This window comes from Spinacia oleracea, chromosome 3 (assembly GCF_020520425.1).
Source record: "Spinacia oleracea cultivar Varoflay chromosome 3, BTI_SOV_V1, whole genome shotgun sequence".
In the NCBI taxonomy this organism is placed as follows: domain Eukaryota; kingdom Viridiplantae; phylum Streptophyta; class Magnoliopsida; order Caryophyllales; family Amaranthaceae; genus Spinacia; species Spinacia oleracea.
In genome coordinates this window covers 140,278,442-140,305,490 of record NC_079489.1, presented here as the reverse complement: position 1 = coordinate 140,305,490, position 27,049 = coordinate 140,278,442, and the positions used below count along the sequence as shown (strand labels likewise).

Genomic DNA, 27,049 nt, shown 5'->3' with positions numbered 1-27,049 from the left:
CACAGTTGATGTCTAGGAGCAGGAGAACTCGGTGCATGCAACCCAGTGACCAGAGCTTCTTGATTCAAATTCTTAATATGAAACAAAGAGTGAAAGAAGAACTCACTTGCAGTGAAATTGACCAAATCAACAGATTTAAGCCAAAAAACCCAAATTCCCCCACGTTTTGAGTTAGAAGGGATGAACCTGAAATCATCATAACGCAGCTGACGCATGACTTGACGAGCACGAACATCATCCGCCTTTGTTTCCAAGAAAATGAAAATTGCAGGACGTTGATCAGCAATGATTTGTTGTGCATGCGGGATGAAGTCATCCTTTGACGCACCCCTAACATTCCAGAGAACTATTTTGATATCCATAGAGGGGAGAATGCGCTGTATAGTAACAGAAGATGGCTCAAGAGGTGGAGCGTCTATCCGACGATAATAGATCTCCCAATCCTTCCAATTTTCCTCCAACCCCATCGGTTGAATGTCGTACAGCTGTACTGGTGTCACCGTTGTCAACGCCTCCTTCGGCCTCAGCGGAGTTGCAGAAAACCGAGCTTGGACCTGTACCCCCCCCCCCCCCCCACCTCCTCTTTGGTGATGTACATGGCCATAAGGTGAGATGGATGACCCATATCGAGTCCTAGGCTTGCGAAGTGCAAGGGCTGAATCTGCACCTCTCTTGGAATTCGTAGTGGACATTGGGCTACTCTCCGATCTATTGCTTCTCTTCTCCTTGGCGGGCAATTCTCCAATGCTTCCTCCCGCCGATGGAGAGAATCCAGGAGGCTCAGAGCACCCCTCAACTCTGTTGGGGACACAGGGCGAGAAAGACGATTCGAGCATAGAGGAATCGATGGGCGAGTGGGGAAGAGGGGGAGAGTGCTCGGATGCGATGGAGGAGGGTTGGACAGTGATGATTGAGTCATCAGAAGGGACTGTGAGCTGCTGATTCTGGTGAAAGGTCTCGCTTCCGGGTTCAAACGGCAGCGGTAAGTGTGAATTTGTGGAGTTTCCGGCGATGGAAGGGGATGCAAGGGTTTGGATGGGTCGTTCGAAACTGGGGGAGTCTGCTCCATTATGAAAAGGAAGCTGAATTTGAAGAGTTGAGGAGTGAGAAGATGGAAGTTGAAAGGATGAAGAAATAGGGGTGTCTTTATTACTGTAGCATGCAGACACCCTACATTCCCCATCGGGAATAGACAAGTGGCACTCTTCATTAGTGGCCTTCTCGACACGCGAAGGAAGTTGAAAAATCCCTTTATTAGGAATACCTGCAGAAACATCTAAACCAATAGGGATGTCATTAGTAGGGTTAGACACATCATTAATTACCTGTTTACCTAAATTAACTCGAGCAGCTGATTGGGGAAGAACAGCGGTGGAATCTTTTGCTCTTGAAGTAAACTGCACATTAGAAGATCTTTGGGTCCCACCTGTTTTTAAATTAGTATTTCTCTTGTATTCATTAATCCTAGCATTGGACACATTTTTCCCGTTTCCTTTTTTAAACGGGAATGGTCCACTTTACCTCGGTGGATCCGTTTCTTCGTGACTAGGGTCCATGGACCATAATCATCTGAACACTCAATACTAGTATGGGCCAGCCCAGATCCAATTGTAGTTGCATCTTGTTGACCAGGAACAGGAGCATCTTTGTCCATAGTTAGAGTTGGCGAAATGTGGGCATTTATGGCCACACTATTGTTTGGGCCAGAATTCAAAGTGGGAGCACTAATACAAGCAGCCTTTTCATGGCCAATCTTTCCACACCCAAAACATAAGGACGTAATATTTTCATAAACAATAACCTGATTAGAGCCACATACCCACACCTTCGTGGCCAAAGGTTGTGAAAGATTTATCTCTACGCAGACACGTGCATATCTTGCCCTAGTTAGACGATCAGTTGCGTAGTCGACGCGAATTGGCTTTCCGGCAACCGCATCAATTTCAAACAGGGCCTGTTTATCATAATACTCCACCGGAAGTTCAGGGAAACGTAACCAAACCACCATCGATTCAAAGGAATGAATTGAGGGGCGAAAGTTTGGTTTCCATTTAGTAAGCATTAAGTAATGATCTAACACGAACCACGGGCCTCCAAAGAGCGTTCTTTCATAATCATCTTGAACAGAGAAACGAAACAGGAAAACATTTTGACCTAAATCAATAGTTTCCAAAGATCCCTTAACTTTCCACATAATCCTTGCTCGTTGATCCATGAACGTTGAACGGACAGATAGGCCCATACATCGGCCCATAAGGGTCAATTTCCATGGGGCTCGAAGACGTTCCAAAGTTGATTTAGAGAATTGAACATTAAGATTTTCATTGGGGACCATGTATTCCTCATCATCCCATTCCGTTGCAGTTGCAACGATATTTCTCACCTCTTCAAACCATTGTGATGATTTGGCCACCGCTTCTCAAAAAGTTTGAGTTGGTGTTGTTGATGCAGGTACCACTGGAGGCATTAGATCTTGACCAACTGGATCCGTCATAACCATATCTGGCTTATCCGAATCGTACACACTGTCGAAGAGGAGGAGATGACTAGAAGTTTTCTCACTAGAGGTTTTTTCTCTCACTAGAGGTTTTTTGTCAAAAGAAAAACACAAAGTATAGTAATGTGTTGCTTCGTTCTTTTATTAATTTCCTCCAACAAAAAACAACAATTTCTTTTACAATTCATAAGTTATTTTTGGAATAACCGAATAACCCGTTCATTTTTGTATGTTTTTTGTTAAAGAAAATATTCAATTAATAATTGAATATACAACGCGACCAACGCCAAATGTCAAAAAAGCGGAAGAGATGGGTGACGAATTGAAATCGAAACAATTAAAATGCTCTGCTCTACCCCAAAAAAAAAAAAGAGAAAAAAAAAATCTGGGTTGTAACCCTAAATCTGTTGTAAAATCATCGTTTTGATAACACCAATTACAGGGTAAATATGAAGGAGCTGAAGACGAACATTCGGAATTTCAAGAAGAAATTGTCCGCTTCTCCGTCCAAGGTAACCAACTTTTTTGAAGTTGTTATTTCTTAATTCTTCAAGGCAAATAGTAGAAGTTTCATCAATTGCTCAAATTACATATGAACAATAAATTATTGTACAGTGTGAAGGAATGCATGTGGAGACTGAACAATTTTTAGAATCATATGAAGAATTATGATTTTGATTTTTAATTTTGAAACAAAATCAAATCCTGGAAATGATGAATTGCAGACTTGAAAAATTGGAGGAAAAAAATAACTAAACCCAGGTTATGGGAAAGAATAGGGGATAATCAATATTAAATCAAATCGAGAAGCAACAGAATATGATGATGTATTTCCGTTTCAAATTAATGATTATACTTTATTAAAAGCAGAAAATTGCTTTAATTAATAATTTAATAGTTAAGCTTCACTTCAAAAAAATAATAGTGCGAAGGCACTAAATTTACTTGGGAAATCTCTTTAATTGAAAAATCACTGGAATTGAAATGGGGAAAGATAAAGTATGCATTATCTCTTAATTTTCACAATCTCTTGGCAGTTGGCACCCCCTTGAATGTGTACCGCACTTACAAATCATAACATGAGAGAAAGAGGTGAAATTGGCTCAAAGCTTACATAATGCACTTACAAATATTTCCAAATAACAAAAGGTTTTTATTTGGTAATCAACAATCAAGGTCGTTCCAAAAAATTAAGAACCGGAACCGGAACCGGAACTTATTGCAACAGGTTTCCAATTTTGTTGCCCGGATCCAAAACCTGAACAACAGGTTCCGGTTCTGAAAAGGCAGGTTCCTAAAAGGTTCTGACTACTATTAATGAGATTTGTTTCACTTGCTGACCCTAGAAGTTTATTTGAATTTTGTTGCTATGTTTTGGATATGATTAATGGAAATATCATTTATGTTTTACAGGGTTTAAATTATCAACAGAAGCAAGCTAAGAGGTTAGTGAAATACAATAAACATTACTTTATGGTTCAATCCCCTCTTTGATCTTGTCATTTGTTGTATCGCGTATATCCAATTGTCAGTATGTATTGTAAGCACTACTTTAATCTGTAGGGGAAACATTAAGTCATCAGTACTTCGTCAGGCTGAGGAGCTTCGCTCTAGATTAGAGGCAATATATCCTAGCTTCACAAAACCTTTGTTGAAGTCCCATGTTGCTGGTTGTTTTTGGATGGTTAGCACCTATTCTGTTTTCAGGCATTTTCATATTGGTGTATGTATATGTTCCATGGATCTCTCATTTCATGCCACTCCATCATGGGTTTGGACACTTTCATTTAGATTTTCCCCAAATGGCTGAGTTCTGCAGCTGGACTCATATCTATGTTAGATATTTGTAGCTTACTCCGTGTAACATAGATATTGATCTTTGAAATACAGGAATGTAATTCACCTCTAACTCGATTTCATCTACATCAGGGGCTCCCTAATCCTTTTTGCAAGATGTATTTACCACAAAGGGAGACTTATTTCACCCTGGAAGATGAAAATGGTAACAAATACGGAGCAAAATATCTTGCAGCGAAGACAGCATTCAGTGGTGGGTGGAGAAGATTTTCTTTAGCCAAAAAACTGTCAGAAGGCGATGTCCTGGTATTCCAGTTAGTAAAGCCTACCAAATTTAAGGTAGTCATTTGCTAATCCATACTATCCTTTCCGCTATGGATTTTTCATCCTTTATAGTCTTGCCTGCTTTTACTCCCTCCATTCCCTTTTGTTCTTCCCCTAAAGAATGTTGGGTGTGGTTTAAGAAAACTGAATCTTGGTTTGTATTGGGATATGAGTAATGATTGGGTGTAAGAATAATGATTGGGTGTAAGAAATTGAATAAAGTAAAGAGAGAGAAAGTATTTAATTAATAGGGAGAAAAGTAGATATTTTATTAAAGTAATGAAAGAAATCAGCAAAAAAATTCAGTCACATGGGGTATGGGACCCATCAGCTCTTACATGGACCAATCAGATTTAATCATACAATGACTCACGTTTTTTTTGGCTGGAAATTAAGCCCAAACAATTGATTTCAGTTTTCCCTCCAAATTTTCCCCCCAAATAAAAAAACAGGGGATTTTTAATTTCCCTCCAAATTTTTGAGGGGTTGACATAGTGAATTCCCTTTATAAATAGGGTCACTTTCCCCCCACAAAAGACCAAAATCTGACTTTTACCAAGTTCAATAAATACAAGCAAAACACCAAAATTTATTCCTCAATTCAGCATTAAATAGCAAAAAAACAGGGGACTTTATGGCTTCAGATCAAGAGGATGACGATTTCCTCGGATTTTCTGATGATGAAGGCGATGGCATTAACTCCGATTCTGACTCAGAGGTAGGTGATGATGCTGCTGACTTGGTACAAGCTTCTCAAAATACTGCTGCTGATTTGGGGACATTGGGTTTAATGAAGATGTACCAAACAGCACTGAATATGTACAGCAAGTACCAGAAGTAGAAGGGGAAGGGCAGCAGCAAACTACCAACTTTCAAGAGGTACCATTTCTTTTTGATTTGAACTTTCCACCACCATCAGAAAATGCATCACCAATTCATCATCAAACAGCAACACCCAGAACAGATCATCATAAGCCTAGGACTCCTAGAATAAATAATGAATTGAGGCTTGAAATTTTGGTGTACCTGCTGAATAGAAAAATTCCAGATTCAGAAACTCTTTTGTTTGGGACAATAAGGGATGCAGCCATAGAATTTGATTACAACAGAAAAACCATAGGGTCAATATGGGACAAAGCAAAGAAGCAGAAGGCAGCAATGAATTCATATGTGGTGGAAAGTAAGTATCACAAGTGTGGCAGGAAAAAGGTTCAAGTCACATATGACTCTATTGCACAAATAGCCATGGGGGACAGAACATGCATTGTAGATCTTGCAAGAATGCTCAATTTGGGACCAACAACAGTATGGAGGCTCATCAAGAGGAAAATTATTAAGCCACACTCAAGTCCCTTGCATCCAGGCATTTCAGATGCATGCAAAATGGCAAGGATGAGGTGGGTACTCAGACTAATAATGGATTACACTATACCACAAGAACCAACATATTACAGCATGTATGACTTCATTCATATTGATGAGAAGTGGTTTTATTTGACTCAAAAAAACCAGAGAGTTTATCTTGCAAACAATGAACCCTATCCACATAGAAGTGCAAGTTCAAGAACCAAGATACCAAAATTCATGTTCATGGCAGCAGTAGCCAGACCAAGGTGGGGTGAAAATGGGAATTGTGAATTTGATGGTAAAATAGGCATATTTCCATTCACAAATGCAGTTGCAGCCAAGAGGACATCAAAAAACAGAGTAAAGGGGACCATTGAAACAAAGCCAGTGAAGTCTGTGAATCAAATTGAAACAAGGGCAATGATGATCAACATGCTAATTCCAGCAATCAAGGCAAAGTGGCCACCACATGAAGGGGAAAAGGTCATCTATATCATTCAAGATAATGCAAAGGCACATATATTGCAAAATGATCCTGAATGGCAACTACACTACAAACAAGATGGGTTCACTTTTGTGTTGAATCAACAGCCAGCAAACAGTCCAGATTGCAACATCTTGGACTTGGGATTTTTCAGGTCAATACAATCACTTATGCACAAGAAAATGCCTAAAACTGTGGAGGACTTAAGTGGAGCAGTGTATGATTCTTTTAATGAGTTGCATCCTAAGACATTGTCTAATGTGTGGATGACATTACAGTTTGTTTCTAATGAGATTCTAAAACACAAAGGCAACAATGATTACCAACTTCCACACAACAAGAAGAAGATTTTAGAAGATGAAGGCAGACTGCCAGAGCAAGTCAAGGCACCTATATGGGCAGTTAATGAATGCATGCAACTCTATGATGAATGGAAAGCAAACCAGTGAAGCAAGGTGAAAACAATTAGATAACTTTTTGTGTTTTGGGGACATGTTTTTAAATTGACAAGTAAAACCAATGTGTCACTTTTGTAAGCTTAAATGCAAGCATAACATGTAGGCAAAACATTTTGTAAGCATATCTTTTGGAAGCATCAATGAATGAATCTCATGTTTAAGTTTAGTAAAGTTTTTTTCCATCATTCTTATTCACATCAATGTAGAGTAATCAAGGCAAGGCAATAAACATCAAATGAGTACATAACAAGAACAAGGCAGCATTGGCAGAAAAAGTACAAGGCACAAGAGGTAAGGCAGCATTGGCAACACTATAAACAAGGCAGCATTGGGTTCTTAAGAACAAGGCAGCATTTGCAATATCACAACTCTAAACACATCGGCTTCAAAATGGAAATAAATAATAATATCACATCATTTTCAGATGGAAATTATTCCCATTTTGAAACCGATGCGTCAAAAGATGTAATTTTGACAAAAACAATCAATTCATCATTGATAACACATGGAATATGCCTCACATAAACAAAGATTCATAAATATCTCAGAATGTCCCCAAAAATCATTGAATCAAACCCTTTCCAATTAAACTTAGCTCCTGAAAAACATCATGGATGCTAATGGTGCATGAGTTTGATTGAAAAACAAAGGGTTTGACACTCATAAAATGAAGACTCATCACAGATCACAAGGCATAAGTACAAAAACTTTTTCACATCACATCTCTAAGCACATCGGCATCCAAATGGAAAGAATGCATATCACATCATTTTCAGATGGAAATTCTTCCCCATTGGATGCCGATGTGCCAAAAGATGTAATGGTAAGGAAACAAGAACAAAGCAGCAAAAACAAGAAAGCAATGAACAAGGCAACATCATTGACTCTCAGTTAAGTTGTTTTACATCATTGACAGATTTGTTTCTAAATGATTTACAACCTCACCACCAATTCACCAAAGGGGATACTAGATCAATCAATGATGTGACATGATCTGTATTCCCTTTGGTGATTGGTGGTGAGGGACATGTTTAGAATCAAATATCTCAGGTTATCAACACATACATCACAGATCAGAAACACTAACATCATTGAATATCAGAAACACATTATACATGTTTTGCAATACATGAATTGCCTCTCCTGTCTAACCTGACATAAGATCTCAGAATGTCCCCAAGCATCATTGACACAAACCCTATCCCCTAACACTTAGCTCCGGAAGAGCATCAATGATGCTAATGGTACACAAGTGTTATTGGAACATTGGGTTTGAGTCTCAGCAAATGAAAGACTCATCACAGATCAAGCATAACAATAACAATCAACAATGCATCAGATCACCATGAACTGATCAAAGCATAGGGTTTGAACCTCATCAAATGAAAGACTCATCACAGACCTCCACTGATTCATGGGACATGAAGCATTAAACAGATCATTAACATGTAGGGTTTCATTTCTCAGACATATTGACACACATCATTGATCAAGTAGTTTCAATACTATCATATCTTTAACATTCTTCTGCCGAATGGAATGATTGATATTCACATTCCATTGTGTGAAATGACATTCACTCCGTTCGACAAAAGAAGTTAAAGGACAATTATCAAAACAAAGATCTCAGAATATCAACAATCACATCATTGAAGATCACAAACCTCCTAATATTGATCTCAGAATGTCCCCAAGCATCATTGAAACAACTCCAAACCACAAACCCTATCCCCTAACACTTAGCTCCGGAAGAGCATCAATGATGCTAATGGTGCACAAGTGTTAATGGAACATTGGGTTTGAGTCTCAGCAAATGAAAGACTCATCACAGATCAAGCATAACAATAACAATCAACAATGCATCAGATCACCTTGAACTGACACTAGTGGAAAAAACCCCTGTTGTAGCCCCCTTGTTGAGGGGGGCATACATAAGCGCGCCTCAATAGCTACTTAGTCAACGCGGGTCAAATATTTTACTATTCTGTTGAGGCGGGCTTTTTTAGTGTTCGCTTCTACAGAAGCTGTTGAAGGGGGCTTTACTTGCCCGCCTCAATAGATAGAAGCTGTTGAAGGGGGCTTTTAATTGCCCGCCTCAATAGGGTCTATCTGTTGAAGGGGGCTTTTAATTGCCCGCCTCAATAGGCTACATTAAATTTTAAAAAAATAAAACCACCGCCAAACGTACAGATCGATAAGCTTCTCTTCTCTTCACTTCTCTTCTCTTCACATCTCTTCTCTTCACCGCGCGACTCCACCACCACCATAACCACCACCACCACCTTCCTCACCGCGCGGCTCCACCACCACCATCTGAAGGAGAGTTTCCCCACCGTCGTCTTCCCTATCTCGGTTGACTCTGTTTCACACAGTGCCGCAATATATCAAGGTTAGGTTATAATTGATTCTTGTTTTGCTTGGTCTTAAAATTCAGTTTCTCTTCAATTAGTTGAGCATAATGAGTTGATTATGCAGAGAATTTAGGCTAATGTTTCAATATTGGATGAATTTACAAATTAGGGTTTGATATTTGTGGTTTTTCTAGTTCAGTTACAAAATAGATGTTAGGTTAAATTTTTCTAGTTCAGTTACAAAATAGAAGTTAGTGATATGGGTTTTGTGTCTAAATGATGAAGGTCTCTTTTATGGTGATGGTTTATGTAAGCTATGTGAGTAGCTCGATCCAAAGTATGCAGATGAAATGAAGTGTTTGAACTTTTAAGTGGAGCGAATCGATATGAATCTGTTGAAAATATGTCTGCATAAAATATACTCATGTGTTCATTGTAATATTGATAGTTTATTAATGATGTAAACTAATCGTTGATATTGGATTGTAGCTTTATAGGCTCTAAAATTACCATAGCTTGATGTATTCACTATAGTATATTGTGATGTTTTTTGTACACGCTTATCTACAATATTCTGATGTATGACAGTGGAGACTGTTGTTGCTGCTGCTTTGATTTTCAAGTTCTTTTAGTTCCATTTTTATTATGCTACAATATTGCTCTTGCTATTGTTGAGTTCCTATTCTGGGGTTTTGTGAGATCGGAAACTGTCCATAGACAACTGCCTGTGGGGCTTTGACAGGTTCAACAAGGACTAAAATAGGTGCAACAATAAACTTTGTCACCTTCTACTTGGTTGCATTGCCTGTACTAGTTGTTATGGCATTTTCGGTCAAGGTTGGATTTATCGGTCTGTGGTTTGGGCTCGCAGCAGCTCAACCAGCTGGTGTACCTGATGCAACCAGCTGGTGTACCTGATATAGCCTGCTACAGTATCTGATAATAACGCAGATTGTAAACACTTCTTTATTGCAAGTATTATGTTAACGGTGTGAAAAAAACTAGTCTGCCCCCCTAGAGATTTTTTTAGTCTTTTTTTGTTTCTTGGTTAAAAATTTAATCAAGCCAGGTCGTCGAGCACCTGTCAAAATTTGAAAATGTATGCACAGTCCGCAGCAAACCTCCGTGCCTCTTCCTTTGCCGAGGACCAGTCTCATATTAACTAGTTCTACTTACAAGGCTTTTGACTATGGCTGAGTATGAGTAGTGCCAGGTGCTTGTAGCTTAACTCTTGCATAGTTGCATGCATAGGGGCTCATTCAGTTATCCATCCTGTTGCATGGAAACAAACTGTGGTTTGATATTTAACTTAAGAAAGGACTTTAATAACCAAATTAGGAGATTCTATAGCTATGTTATTTTATGTGGAGCTTTTTCCTTTCTGTTACTTTTCAACTAAATCTAATAGCATTTGCTTACTTCTAATTTTCAAGGGAGATGAAGCATCATTGCAAAAAGCGCTGCATTTGGTGTACAACCTCAATCAGGACTGTGTAGATGTTCTGTTTTATGCTTCTTGGTGCCAGTTCTCGAGGAACTTCAGACCAAGCTATTCAACCCTGTCTTCCTTATATCCATCTATTCCTCATTTTGCAATAGAAGAATCAGCCATCAGACCAAGGTTTGGACTTAAAACCAAATCTTAGTTTTTTTTAACTCACCAGTTCTACGCACTGATCTGCACAGCTCAGATCAGAACTGTGCAGATCAATGCACAGAACTGATCAGAACTGACCAGTTCTGTGCACTGATCTGCACAGTTCTGATCTGAGCTGTGCAGATCAATGCACAGAACTGATCAGAACTGACCAGTTTTGTGCACTGATCTGCACAGTTCTGATCTGAGCTGTGCAGATCAGTGCACAGAACTGATCAGAACTGACCAGTTCTGTGCACTGATCTGCACAGTTCTGATCTGAGCTGTGCAGATCAGTGCACAGAACTGATCAGAACTGACCAGTTCTGTGCACTGATCTGCACAGTTCTGATCTGAGCTGTGCAGATCAGTGCACATAACTGCACAGTTCTGATCAGTTTTGTCCACTGATCTGCACAGTTCTGATCTGGGCAGTGCAGATCAGTGCACAGAACAGAACTGATCAGTGCGACTATGCAGGGGTTGAAAGGCTTCCATGTAAAGGTATATCATGCTTACTAATTAGCTTTACTTTTTTTTTTTGGGTAACTACTTGGATATATAATTTATGATTTATCTCCAAATCAGTGTGCTCAACAAGTCGGCGCCCACGAGTGTGGCTATTACGTTATGAAGTTCATGCATGAAATAGTCACGTTACACCATAACACTGATGAGCGGTTAGACAATGTTCGTTCTTTTACCATATGTTAGTTGAACTACTAATACTAGTACTTTTACGTAGTAGAATTCTTAATTTACAAGTAGCATTACTTATCATGTTACTTATTTCAGGCTTACACTCCAAGAAATGCGCCTTATACCGATGAGGAAATAGATGTGGTTCGTGAGCAATGGGCTAAGTTTTTTACAACCGAGTATTTATTTACTTAGGTTGTTTAGACACAAAGATGGAAGCGTTTATATCTTCATGGATTTGGTAAAGTTCTTTAATTTTTCCATAATTACAAGTCTGCTGGATTTGCTAATTTATTGCTTTGAATACTAATCTGCTGGTCTTGCTGCTGTTGCATGTGAATTCTGATCTGGTGGTCTTTAGAATTTCACTTCCATCTGTGTGTTTCTCCTCTGTTTGCTTCTGTTTAGAGCTAAAATGACATTTCCGCTCCCAACTTTGAACTAAAAAACCTAAGGACTCATTTGATTCTTATTACATGTCTAATATGCATAGTTTTAACTTTCTAAAACTCATTCGAATCTATTTATGCACATTTAAGGCTCATTAGGTCGTTATAGGTCATGTTTAGAGCTAAAATGACATTTCCGCTCCCAACTTTGAACTAAAAAACCTAAGGACTCATTTGATTCTTATTACATGATTAATATGCATAGTTTTAACTTTCTAAAACTCATTCGAATCTATTTATGCACATTTAAGGCTCATTAGGTCGTTATAGGTCATGTTTAGAGCTAAAATGACATTTCCGCTCCCAACTCTGAACTAAAGAACCTAAGGACTCATTTGATTCTTATTACATGTCTAATATGCATAGTTAAAACTTTCTAAAACTCATTCGAATCTATTTATGCACATTTAAGGCTCATTAGGTCGTTATAGGTCATGTTTAGAGCTAAAATGACATTTCCGCTCCCAACTTTGAACTAAAGAACCTAAGGACTCATTTGATTCTTATTACATGTCTAATATGCATAGTTAAAACTTTCTAAAACTCATTCGAATCTATTTATGCACATTTAAGGCTCATTAGGTCGTTATAGGTCATGTTTAGAGCTAAAATGACATTTCCGCTCCCAACTTTGAACTAAAGAACCTAAGGACTCATTTGATTCTTATTACATGTCTAATATGCATAGTTAAAACTTTCTAAAACTCATTCGAATCTATTTATGCACATTTAAGGCTCATTAGGTCGTTATAGGTCATGTTTAGAGCTAAAATGACATTTCCGCTCCCAACTTTGAACTAAAGAACCTAAGGACTCATTTGATTCTTATTACATGACTAATATACATAGTTTTAACTTTCTAAAACTCATTCGAATCTATTTATGCACATTTAAGGCTCATTAGGTCGTTATAGGTCATGTTTAGAGCTAAAATGACATTTCCGCTCCCAACTTTGAACTAAAAAACCTAAGGACTCATTTGATTCTTATTACATGATTAATATGCATAGTTTTAACTTTCTAAAACTCATTCGAATCTATTTATGCACATTTAAGGCTCATTAGGTCGTTATAGGTCATGTTTAGAGCTAAAATGACATTTCCGCTCCCAACTCTGAACTAAAGAACCTAAGGACTCATTTGATTCTTATTACATGTCTAATATGCATAGTTAAAACTTTCTAAAACTCATTCGAATCTATTTATGCACATTTAAGGCTCATTAGGTCGTTATAGGTCATGTTTAGAGCTAAAATGACATTTCCGCTCCCAACTTTGAACTAAAGAACCTAAGGACTCATTTGATTCTTATTACATGTCTAATATGCATAGTTAAAACTTTCTAAAACTCATTCGAATCTATTTATGCACATTTAAGGCTCATTAGGTCGTTATAGGTCATGTTTAGAGCTAAAATGACATTTCCGCTCCCAACTTTGAACTAAAGAACCTAAGGACTCATTTGATTCTTATTACATGACTAATATACATAGTTTTAACTTTCTAAAACTCATTCGAATCTATTTATGCACATTTAAGGCTCATTAGGTCGTTATAGGTCATGTTTAGAGCTAAAATGACATTTCCGCTCCCAACTTTGAACTAAAAAACCTAAGGACTCATTTGATTCTTATTACATGATTAATATGCATAGTTTTAACTTTCTAAGACTCATTCGAATCTATTTATGCACATTTAAGGCTCATTAGGTCGTTATAGGTCATGTTTAGAGTTAAAATGACATTTCCGCTCCCAACTTTGAACTAAAGAACCTAAGGACTCATTTGATTCTTATTACATGTCTAATATGCATAGTTTTAACTTTCTAAAACTCATTCGAATCTATTTATGCACATTTAAGGCTCATTAGGTCGTTATAGGTCATGTTTAGAGCTAAAATGACATTTCCGCTCCCAACTTTGAACTAAAAAACCTAAGGACTCATTTGATTCTTATTACATGATTAATATGCATAGTTTTAACTTTCTAAAACTCATTCGAATCTATTTATGCACATTTAAGGCTCATTAGGTCGTTATAGGTCATGTTTAGAGCTAAAATGACATTTCCGCTCCCAACTCTGAACTAAAGAACCTAAGGACTCATTTGATTCTTATTACATGTCTAATATGCATAGTTAAAACTTTCTAAAACTCATTCGAATCTATTTATGCACATTTAAGGCTCATTAGGTCGTTATAGGTCATGTTTAGAGCTAAAATGACATTTCCGCTCCCAACTTTGAACTAAAGAACCTAAGGACTCATTTGATTCTTATTACATGTCTAATATGCATAGTTAAAACTTTCTAAAACTCATTCGAATCTATTTATGCACATTTAAGGCTCATTAGGTCGTTATAGGTCATGTTTAGAGCTAAAATGAAATTTCGCTCCCAACTTTGAACTAAAGAACCTAAGGACTCATTTGATTCTTATTACATGATTAATATGCATAGTTAAAACTTTCTAAAACTCATTCGAATCTATTTATGCACATTTAAGGCTCATTAGGTCGTTATAGGTCATGTTTAGAGCTAAAATGACATTTCCGCTCCCAACTTTGAACTAAAAAACCTAAGGACTCATTTGATTCTTATTACATGTCTAATATGCATAGTTAAAACTTTCTAAAACTCATTCGAATCTATTTATGCACATTTAAGGCTCATTAGGTCGTTATAGGTCATGTTTAGAGCTAAAATGACATTTCCGCTCCCAACTTTGAACTAAAGAACCTAAGGACTCATTTGATTCTTATTACATGACTAATATACATAGTTTTAACTTTCTAAAACTCATTCGAATCTATTTATGCACATTTAAGGCTCATTAGGTCGTTATAGGTCATGTTTAGAGCTAAAATGACATTTCCGCTCCCAACTTTGAACTAAAGAACCTAAGGACTCATTTGATTCTTATTACATGACTAATATACATAGTTTTAACTTTCTAAAACTCATTCGAATCTATTTATGCACATTTAAGGCTCATTAGGTCGTTATAGGTCATGTTTAGAGCTAAAATGACATTTCCGCTCCCAACTTTGAACTAAAAAACCTAAGGACTCATTTGATTCTTATTACATGACTAATATACATAGTTTTAACTTTCTAAAACTCATTCGAATCTATTTATGCACATTTAAGGCTCATTATGTCGTTATAGGTCATGTTTAGAGCTAAAATGACATTTCCGCTCCCAACTTTGAACTAAAGAACCTAAGGACTCATTTGATTCTTATTACATTACTAATATACATAGCTTTAACTTTCTAAAACTCATTCTAATCTACGTATGCACATTTAAGGCTCATTGGGTCGTTATAGGTCAACAACGTACTTAATTATCTCTATAGTCTGCAACTATATCTTTTAATTTTATGCTTCAATGGAATGTAAAGACAATATCGTGAGTGTAAACTTTGGTACTCATATATATTTTCCTTCCATGCAACTTGCAGGCTAGGGATCGAGTCGATTGGAAGAAAGTCAACACGACCTTACTTAAGGTTTGTAATGCATGATCTAAAGGGACCTAAGTGGCTGGATTAGAGACATTTGTTAGATTAGCTCTCTAGCCTTTTGTCTTTAGTTGTTAATATTAGTTGTAATTTGTTAGACTAGCTAGGTGTTTAAAAATTGTAAACATACGTACTATATATACGCTTTGCTCTGTTGGGTTAATATAAATGAAGTTAATGTAATGATTTATTTATCAAAGATAAGCAGATTCATACCTTTGCTATTTTGGTGTTGATTGGGTACAGGTTTCAATACTCAATGGAGTATATATCTAGTTGTGGTTATTGCCGCCTATTTTATATTTTAAAAGAATTTGGAAAAAAAAAAATTAATGTTGTTGAAGGGGGCTTTTAATGTACGCCTCAACAACATATGAACTTTTGGCGCAAAAATAAGGACCTGTTGAGGGGGGCATTTAAGAAGTGAGCCTCAACAGAGGAGGCTGTTGAGGCGGGCTTCTTAAATGCCCCCCTCAACAGGTCCTTATTTTCGCGCTTTCTGTAGAGGTTTTTGAGGCGGGCTTTTGAAAGCCCCCCACAACAGATCACCTGTTGAGGCGAACAAAGCCCGCCTCAACAGATCACTGAGCTGTTGAAGCTACGTCTGTCGCAGCGGGCCTTGTTCGCCTCAATAAACCCAAAATGCCCCCCTCAACAGGTATTTTTTCCACTAGTGTGATCAAAGCATAGGGTTTGAACCTCATCAAATGAAAGACTCATCACAGACCTCCACTGATTCATGGGACATGAAGCATTAAACAGATCATTAACATGTAGGGTTTCATTTCTCAGACATATTGACACACATCATTGATCAAGTAGTTTCAATACTATCATATCTTTAACATTCTTCTGCCGAATGGAATGATTGATATTCACATTCCATTGTGTGAAATGACATTCACTCCGTTCGACAAAAGAAGTTAAAGGACAATTATCAAAACAAAGATCTCAGAATATCAACAATCACATCATTGAAGATCACAAACCTCCTAATATTGATCTCAGAATGTCCCCAAGCATCATTGAAACAACTCCAAACCACAAACCCTATCCCCTAACACTTAGCTCCGGAAGAGCATCAATGATGCTAATGGTGCACAAGTGTTATTGGAACATTGGGTTTGAGTCTCAGCAAATGAAAGACTCATCACAGATCAAGCATAACAATAACAATCAACAATGCATCAGATCACCTTGAACTGATCAAAGCATAGGGTTTGAACCTCATCAAATGAAAGACTCATCACAGACCTCCACTGATTCATGGGACATGAAGCATTAAACAGATCATTAACATGTAGGGTTTCATTTCTCAGACATATTGACACACATCATTGATCAAGTAGTTTCAATACTATCATATCTTTAACATTCTTCTGCCGAATGGAATGATTGATATTCACATTCCATTGTGTGAAATGACATTCACTCCGTTCGACAAAAGAAGTTAAAGGACAATTATCAAAACAAAGATCTCAGAATATCAACAATCACATCATTGAAGATCACAAACCTCCTAATATTGATCTCAGAATGTCCCCAAGCATCATTGAAACAACTCCAAACCACAAACCCTATCCCCTAACACTTAGCTCCGGAAGAGCATCAATGATGCTAATGGTGCACAAGTGTTATTGGAACATTGGGTTTGAGTCTCAGAAAATGAAAGACTCATCACAGATCAAGCATAACAATAACAATCAACAATGCATCAGATCACCTTGAACTGATCAAAGCATAGGGTTTGAACCTCATCAAATGAAAGACTCATCACAGACCTCCACTGATTCATGGGACATGAAGCATTAAACAGATCATTAACATGTAGGGTTTCATTTCTCAGACATATTGACACACATCATTGATCAAGTAGTTTCAATACTATCATATCTTTAACATTCTTCTGCCGAACGGAATGATTGATATTCACATTCCATTGTGTGAAATGACATTCACTCCGTTCGACAAAAGAAGTTAAAGGACAATTATCAAAACAAAGATCTCAGAATATCAACAATCACATCATTGAAGATCACAAACCTCCTAATATTGATCTCAGAATGTCCCCAAGCATCATTAAAACAACTCCAAACCACAAACACTTAGCGCCCGAGAAATATCATTACTGATACTAATGGCAGCACGAGCATTTGTGGTTAGTTGGACTTGTTCCTCAGCAAAAAAAAGACTCATCATCGATCACAACAAATAAAGGGACATTATTGTATCCTAAAGGGACATGCTTGGACATTAAGCAAGCAACACCAGGCCACACTGAGAGGACTGAAATAACCCAAACCCTATCCCCAAATTATGTTCATTTCATGCCTTTACTAATCCAAAACATAGTTATACTGATCAAATCTCATACTCACCAAAGCATCATATTTATCATACACAAAACATACCATAAAACAGGGGACATTAAGCCATCAAATCATGTTCATCACACAAACAACATTCCACAAAATTTCATAACCATATGGAAACACCATCATCCAATCATCATTATCAATATCAATATCATAACATCATTATCTAACATCAACATCCATACAACTAATCACAACATCATCATCCAAACAACAACACCCCTGGCCAACAACAGATCACAGTTGTTGGCATCCACCTTATGACTCCACAGCTAGCCAGCATTCAATAAAATGAAAAAAGGGAGAAAGGAGACAGACTTATCTAAGCATCATCAGACGCTGAAGCCGATTTTTTTCCCTTTTCTCCTTTCTTTGAGGAGGGATAACCAGATGAAAGTTGTCCTGGAGACCCAACAGCATCAGCATTCTCATTTTCACACTCTCCAACATACACCAGATCAAATGAATCAGACCCACTTGGTTCCTTGCAATCAATAGGGGACAAACAACATGATTAGTGCCATCATAAAATAACAGGGGACCATGAATTAAAATCAGATATCATCAAACAACTCAAAATAAAGTGCGAAATAATTTCAGATCACCTAGGTTACCACATGCAATGAGATAAATGAGAGCAAATCACACAATAATTCCATTAAAATCCAACTAATTTTCCGAATACATCCAGATCCCATTTTTACCCAAAAATTGTGAAATAAAATCTCAAATACATCCAGATCCCATTTTTAACCACATGCAATGGGAAAACAGATCAACAAAACACATGAATATTCCGATTTTCTTCAAATAATTTCCAAATAGCTCCAAATAAAATCAGAACTCAATTTTAACAACATGCAATGAAAAAACAGAGCACAAAATACAATCAGAACTCAATTTTAACAACATGCAATGAGAAAACAGAGCAAAGAATAACATAAAAAGCCCGAATGATTCCAACAGATCTCCAAAAAATTCCCAAAAAATTCGAAATAATACCAGATCTGCATTTTTAACACATGCAATGGGAAATCAGACCAACTTATCCAAAAAATAATCCGAGTTTAATGAACAATACTCCAAATAAATCCAACATTTATCAAATCCCACTTTTTTAGACATGCAAACAATCATCAAACCATTTTAATAACACCGACATCAATAACCCTTAAAAAATCGCAAAAAATCAAAAGTAATACCTCATCGGAATCTCCTTCACCGAAAAAACGCAGATCTGAGGGAGTGGGTTTCCGATCGTCATATTTTGACTCAACCTCCTCTCCTGGCTCCACTTCCCTCTTCCGAAACCATTCTTCCAAATAGTTTCGAGTACTCGTATTTTCTTTTTGGGCCAAATACAGATTGTTTTTATATTCGGCGGAGTAGGAATGCTCGTTATTGGGACAGTTGCACTTGGATCCCCAATCACAGTTGGAATCGGGGATTCTTTGACCAGAAGTTCCCACCCCAGAATCACCTCGAGTTCTAGACAAAGAAGAACCCATAAAGTACCAGAAAAACAGAGATCAGCGACGATTAGGGACCAAAAAGGGGACAAAAATAGAGGGGATCTGATCGGAAAATGAATCCGAGTAATTTTTATGAACGTTTTTCGGCGAAAACGTTTCAGATTTGCGAGATTTGGAGAGGAAAACCCAGATCAGAGGCGGAAAACCTAGGGTTTTCTCAAGAACAGGGGAGGGATTTTAAGAGAGAGAGAGAGTGAAATAAGAGAGAGAGAGAGATCCGAAGAGGTGAGAGAGAGAAATCAGAATGAGAGGTGAGAGAGGGATTGTGAGATAGGGACGGGTTATAAAGGGAGGGGGGTGGGGTTAGGTTAATTAATTAAATAAGGTGGGTGGGGTAAAAGTGGGTGGGAAAGGGTAGAATCTTAGGGTATTTTTTGTAAATAGTGGGGAATCTTAGGGTAAATTGGTAAAAAAACTATGGCCAAAAATAGTAAAGATTCAGTAGGGGAAGAACAAAAAGAAATGCTAAAAAAGGAAATGGGAAGAACAAAAAGGAATGGAGGGAGTATAATTTAATAACATCTAAAACATTGGCTAGCTTGTCATGAGTTTCAATTCCATCTTTCGCTTGTATTTTTTTTGATGCAAAAGAGAGGCTAGGCCCCGGAAAATAAAACTACAAAAATTAAGGAGGAATAAATTGCGGCATAGCCACGCATACTACATCATGATGTAAAATGCGCCCTAAAGCTAGGGGCGGGAATTGAATCAACTCTATCTTGTTGTTCTGGACGACACCTTGGTTTGCTAGCCAGTGTGCAGCTAGATTACCTTCCCTGAATACATGTATAATTTCTGTTTGCCATGCTTGGTTAGATAGAAGTTGTCTGCATTTGTTAATGTTGTGCACACACTCGCCTCCGTAATCTTCTGTACTTCGAAGTTCGAAGGGCTAGTAGTGCTGCTTGGTTGTCCATTTGAACTTGCAGTTTGGAGATTCCCATTCTCATTGCTAGCTCTATACCATGTTCCACTGCCTTGATTTCAGCCTTAAAGGAAGAGCACACTCCCATGTTAAGGGTAAAAGCACATACCATTCTGCCTCTACCATCCCTAATGAGGCCACCCCCTCCCGCCGGACCAGGAGTTCCTTTGGCAGCACCATCGGTATTAAGTACAAGCCATCCAGCAGGTGGGTGCTTCCATTTATTATAAGCTTATGTTCGTACCAAGAGGGTGGTGTTTAAGGCTACAACATCATTACCCATAGCTTTCCAGGTTTCTTCAAATCGAGCTAGCAGAAAGTTATTATCATCTATAGGCATTTCTTGTGTACGATTAAAACTACACAATTCCTCCATCTCTATAACCACCAAACCACAATGGCGAAGTAAGTAGGCCAAAGTTCGGGAGATAAGTTATTTCGAACTTGTACCTTGATGTTGCGGATGATCCATTGCTTGAGGTTTCCCATTCTGAATTTTGCAGCATTAGCTGGGCCACCAACCTGCTTCCACACCTCACAAGCTGCTTTACAATCACGAAGGACATGTAGGGCAGATTCGTCGATGTTATCACCTGCACAAAGTTTGCATCTTGGGTCATCCGCAATGCATCTTTTGACTCTTAGTATTACACATTAATCTGTCATGTAACACTATCCAAAGAAACACTCTAATTCGTTGTTGAGCTCAGAGGCGCCAGATTAGCTCCCAACTCCCATCATCAGGTTCCAGATTGCCTCTTCTAATTTCGTTTATATGAACAGTAAATAGAGCCGAAAAGGCATAAACAGAGGATTGGAAGTTCCACCTGGATAGGTAATTCAGTGTCGGAACCCCTTTATGGAAGATACACGCCCTTGACGTACCTTGACTCTACATTGATGAGATCAAATGCAAATGGCACTAAAGTATTGACATGATGCATGTTGTTGACTTGTTGATGACTCAATCCGTGGCTATTGCTTATTATGCAAAATAGGAGTGAAAACTGTGTGCGAGAGCTTATATTCTGCCAAGCCTCCAGAAGTAGATTTGAAGTTGGTCTGGAGACTTGAAGTTGGTATGAGAAGTCTGAGAGAAGCTATCATGTACTATCAATCCATCATCAAGTAAATGTCCCTATTCTTGCTTAGCAAACATGGGTAATTGAAGAGAGGCACTGTGTCAATGTTGAAAGATAACTGAAAAGTACAAGGAATGCATTGCTAAAAAGAGTTCTGTTTGTTCATGTTCCCAGAACCAATAATCGTTCACAAGCAAGATCCAACGTAAATTTGTAATCACTGATAAAAATTAAGAATCTAGTTGCTTAACTTTGTCGGATTTCAGAGAGTGTTATAACAGATGGGGGAATCAAGGAGGAAAAGAAGCCCCCGAACGCAGCCCAATTGAGATTCCATCCTAAAACCAATTGGCAATAGGAGGAGTATCCCACTTAGGTTATAAACTAGAAACTCTTTGCTTCATCTTCCGATGTAGAACACAATACTCACACTTACTTTCTAACACAAACTTTCTAAACTGGAATTGCATAAAGAAGAGGGAAAGGCTTGGGTGGAAGTGTTGAACTCGACCTTTTACATGTGTTATGTAGAGAGACTCGACTTGGCAAATATATGAAATCACCACATAGAGTGATTAGAGTCCTTAGACACCCCCCTTTAAATTGTGGAACATCTCTTCAGAGGGTGAATTTTTTTCTCCGCATCACTTCTCAAGCTGAATATAATTATCTGAATTATAGTTATCATTGGTATTTTCTTGTGGAAATCCTTATTGTTTCTGACTCCTAACTTCATTACCGAATCTTCTGCAGGTGTACATATTAAGAAAATGTAACGTGACAGAGAAAACTGTAACTCGTGTTATACAAAATCTCCCAACTGAAGTTGTACGAAATGGTATTGTTAAGTCAGTTGATATCTACATCTTATTCTGGCCGTTATTGTGTTGCTATATGCAGAGTAGTATCTGTTAATTCTAATGTTTGCTTTTGTACCAATTTTATGTTCAGATCAAGAAGTGGGCACCCTTGAGCAGGCTATTGAAGCACAGCGACCCTCTTCTCTGTCAGCAATAGCTCAAGATAAAGACCAAGAGGCCCCCTCTAAAGAACATCCTCAAATTTTGCAGCAGGAAAAAACTTCAGAAATAGAGAGAACTGAATTAAATTCAGGAAAATCCAAACATCTTCTATTTTCTGCTTCTGTTGATGGCAACGGTATAGCAAGCTTTGAAGAGTTCCTCATTGTAATAGATGATTTTCTGAAGAATAAGTACGACCTTCCTCATAATATCAAGTGTAGCTACTACGAATTTTGTTGCAGTCAGGGTGCATTGCTCCATAATAATAATCTCATGAAGGGAATTAATCCTGTTCTGGTAGCTGGAAGCATCATCGAGACTGTCAACGTTGCTACTGCAATAAAAAGCTGTAATCTCCAAACCTTTAATGATGAATTTTCTGTATGGCATGTGAAACTGAAGTCCCTTAAAATTCTTGGAATGAAAGTTGAATTTTTGGTCAGTCGTTTAGAACATCTTCAAAGGGCTGCCTCTGACGCCGAAGCTGCCAAGAACAAGCAGCAATATTTGGATCTGTGTTCGGAGCATGATGTCTCTGAAAGTGAGATAAAAGATGTTGAAGAGAAAATCCGCGAATTAGTTAGTGTTTTTGATAAGTGTTTTGATGAAATCGAGGGGCTAAAATTAGAGATTGAGAACCACGAGTCCAGGTTTCAGAAACAGGTTAGTGCTCTTACTTTCTAATCTCTAGTCTCGACTAGTTATGTTAATTATATGCAGTCAATCTCATTTTGTATGTTTTCCGAGTGTAGCAAAGAGTTTAGTTTTTGGTAACATCTGTGCATTTTGGTTTTCTGAGTAATCTTCTCAGCTTTTGTAAGTAGGTGTTATTATTTAGGTGATATATTTAGAAATTAGCTTAATATTATGAAATTCACTTAGTCTAGGAGAACAAATTAGAACTAGAGAAAGTGATTTGATGGTAACATTGTAATATGGAAAAGCTGTAATCGCCTGAGTCGTGTAATATTATTAAGTGGACAGACATATTTGAGGTTAAAGAACTGCACTTCTGTATATATAGATAAATACTGAATGAAGTATGTATCTTATTTTCTAGTATTGTAAATGTGTTAATGTTATGAATCTGATCATATCATTTATTTGCAAAGTTATACTACGTACGTTGTAAGTCGCAAGACTGAGTGTAATATACTAATATGCTATTATTAAGGTCTTATTGGATAAAACTAGTTCAAATATGAATGAAAGTTTAAAAGAAAATTTAAAGTCACCAGGGGCGTGGCAAAGTGAATGGGGGCCCTGTGCGAATTTGCAAATCGGGGCCCTTTTTATGAATCAAAATAAATATGTAAAGAGGATAAAAAAAATTACAAGCGTATACAAAGTATTATAAGTTTCACTTTAAGTAATTCGTTTTTTTTTTTGTGTTAGCACCCGGTTCACCCTTAGGGTTAATCCGAATTCGAGGCGAGTTGTGGGTGGATAGGTTCCAATCCCCTCTCAATTATTGTTGTGGGGATCGAACATGAGTCCTCCCTACCAAGTTCAGCTTTAATCACCATTGAACCAACAAACAATTGTACTTTAAGTAATTCGTATAACTTAACTATTAAGTATTTGGATGTCCCGTTTTCAAAATCATTTGTATACTGTAAATAACGTGACAAATTTGTTTAACTAAAAAAGTACTCCCTCCGTCCCGGAATACTTGACCTGTTTTCCTTTTCGGGCCGTCCCTTAATACTTGACCTGTTTCTAAAAATGGAAATATTCTAACAATATTATATTATTTCTCACTCCACCCCTATTAACCCACCTACCCCCTACTCCATACAAAAAATAATTAAAAATTCAACCCCTACTCTCCCCCAACCCCACCTCTTAACCCACCTCCCACTAACTACATTAAAATAATACCCCACTATCAACTACTACCTATTAAATTAAATAAGTCAATTCAAGTCCCTTAAACTCTGTGCCGGTCAAACCGGGTCGAGTATTCCGGGACGAAGGGAGTAATAATTAATACTTTGTACTCTTTTTAGTTTTTGGAAAAATATTTCAAAACAAAAAAATTATTAAGAAAATTATCCATCATTAACTAACACAAGTTTTTTTTGAAAGGATTAACAAACAAATTAATGTTACGACACATAAATATAGAAAATCTTTACGTTTTAAATATTTTCTTTTATATTGTAACATAATGGACAATTACGCCCCTAATATCGTGTTAAAATTGGTGACAATTGATTATTATTTTAAGAAGTTAAATTCATTTTTCGGTGTTGTTAAACCATATTCATGATACTAAACGTAAAAATTTTAAAAATTAGTGAAGGTATAGTAAATGCGGAGTATTAATCGATCATTTTTTAAAAGCTTCAGAAGTTGAAAGCTAGAAATTCAGTTTTAATAGGAAGCACCTAAAAGATTCTTGGAAAAAGAGATGAAATAATAAGAGGTTAGTAGTATTGAAGACTTTGGAGTACAGCTGGATTGAAAGAGAGAGAAAATATAGATGGCATCTTTTCGGGAAAAAGGGAAGCACTAGGAGTCGAACCTCGGTAACATTGCATGCTTGTATTCTCTCTTTACCACTGCGCCACTAATAACTCCTTGTACATTAAGCAACTCAATAATGTTATTTACTAATTTGGGGGGCCTTTATTTTGGGGGCCCTGCGCGGTCGCGCTGCTCGCACCGCCCAAGCGCCGCCCCTGAAAGTCACCGGACTTGCTGATAGATCTTGCAAGGTTGACCTTCACTAACTTGTCCAGAAATGGATGTACCTATTTCTAGACATACTCATAACTCATGTGTACATTAGAATTTAGGCATATTTTATATACTTGTACTTCTTTTAGGAAACTTATTTTGAACTTAATTACTTATGGTCCTTGTGAGCTGCATTGGAGCATGTACATTGGGGGTTTTGGAATGACTCTCTAAGTAGTTCTTCAATAATAACTGGCTAGTTCTTGGCCAACATTGGGGCTCTCGAGTAGCTTTTTATGGAGAGCTAATTCAAGGTAACTCTTGAGTCACTTCATTTATTAGAGGAGCTAGTCAGCTAGCTATCTCTACCATAACGTGTGTCCCTAAATTTTAAATATTTTTTTATGAGACCACAATTAGGTGTGTGTACACAAGCCTTACTATTGGCTTGTGCAAGAGCCCACCAATTTTTGGGGACCCATTCTGAAAATGGCTTACCGTGAGTTAGTATAAAAATTAAATCCGCAATAACATTCACAATAGTAAGTTCAGGCTTGATGGTTTCAGATGGTTATAATTCTCAGGTTAATGAATTTGACTATTTATTAAACCTACATGTTTATAATTTTTTATAGACCGACATTCCTCCCTAACGTATTTTGCTAAATTTCTTCATTCTGAAGAATTTTAATATTTTTCTATGGGTGGGTGGAAGTTAAAATTATGTAACTCCGTATGAACTTCTAATTCATGCCCACGCTATTGTTTTCTGGAAAAATATTTATTCTAATGAGGTTGGTATTAGTTAATGTTATCATTATATTCATTTTTTAGCCCATTTAAATCAACGGTGCATCTTCTTTGCATCCCAGCCCATTGCCTGACTTGCCTCAATCGTCATCATATTTCAAGTTCTTTTAAAAATGACTTAAAAAACCGACAAACATGGATGCATTTTTGTTTAGAAATATGTATGACATCTACTACTATCGCACCCCTAACTTTATAAGCATAATTTTGAGTTTTTTTTTAATAAATGGTTTAGTCTTTTGATATTTTCCAGAATTTTGACATATCATATTTGGTTAGCTTGATCAACAAATGTTAATTCTTAGGTCATTTTCCTTTTTGGTAGTTTTCTTGATAGTGATGCAAAGGATATGGTGCAAAACTTCATGTATACTTGGCAACTGAAACATAGTTTTTAATCCAACAAACAACAATGGTGAATTTCTTAGCATATTGAAGATTTGTGGATTTCTTTGGTTTAATCTAAAGAATACCTATGCTTAACTTAGTTACTTCGAACTAACATCTTTCTCTTATTCTCAATTTTTTTAAACCCCTTGGATAAAAAAATATACTCCTAAACTAAGAATGTATTTGTGGTCTTGTGGGAGCTCATAATATATTCCATAAAAGTAATGCTTCCACCCAATATATCTTGGAAATTTTAGTTTGTCTACGTACTATCAAAATTATTAGTGAAAGTTTTCAGTGAAGTACTACATATTATACATTTATACCTTTATCATTTTGATGTGTCCATTTACCATTTTTTTAAATTGAGTTTTCTAAAATATAACCCGTGCGTAGAACGAGCCAAAAGCTAGTTGATATTCACATGGTTAACCACTACAAAAAAAAGTATATAAATGAGTATATTTTAAGATGCCCGATTTGTTAGCACAGGGCCCCAAATAGTTTAAGACGGCCCTGTATGTACATGGATAAACACTTACCAATGTTGAGTTAGTTTTTTTTTTTTTTTTTTTGGAGGGAGTTCAATAATCGAGGATGTCGTGTAGAGATGTAGTAGTAGAAAGAGAGAGAGAAAGTGAAGAACCGGAGATAGTCATGACCAGTT

At 37.2% G+C, this 27,049-nt stretch overlaps 1 protein-coding gene and 1 long non-coding RNA gene across 4 annotated transcripts; both read left to right on the top strand.

Moving 5' to 3' along the window:
- The first annotated feature begins 2,615 nt into the window (after positions 1-2,615).
- LOC110798971 (B3 domain-containing protein Os01g0234100) lies at positions 2,616-23,562 on the top strand. Of its 3 annotated transcripts, XM_022004166.2 has the most exons (7): positions 2,616-3,009; positions 3,911-3,942; positions 4,061-4,181; positions 4,427-4,633; positions 22,232-22,316; positions 22,430-22,849; positions 22,944-23,084. In XM_022004166.2, the coding sequence occupies exons 1-7, from the start codon at positions 2,947-2,949 to the stop codon at positions 22,949-22,951; spliced, it is 936 nt and encodes a 311-aa protein (XP_021859858.1). In that variant the 5' UTR covers positions 2,616-2,946; the 3' UTR covers positions 22,952-23,084. The 3 variants fall into 3 exon arrangements, with proteins under 3 accessions (XP_021859858.1, XP_021859857.1, XP_021859856.1); XM_022004164.2 differs by having other exon boundaries at positions 2,622-3,009; positions 22,430-23,562; XM_022004165.2 differs by lacking the exon at positions 4,061-4,181 and having other exon boundaries at positions 2,620-3,009; positions 22,430-23,562.
- On the top strand, positions 11,363-15,913 carry LOC130470544 (uncharacterized). Its single transcript, XR_008931143.1, has 4 exons — positions 11,363-11,398; positions 11,483-11,584; positions 11,690-11,834; positions 15,505-15,913. It is a non-coding gene; the product is annotated as an uncharacterized lncRNA (long non-coding RNA).
- Positions 23,563-27,049: the final 3,487 nt, after the last annotated feature.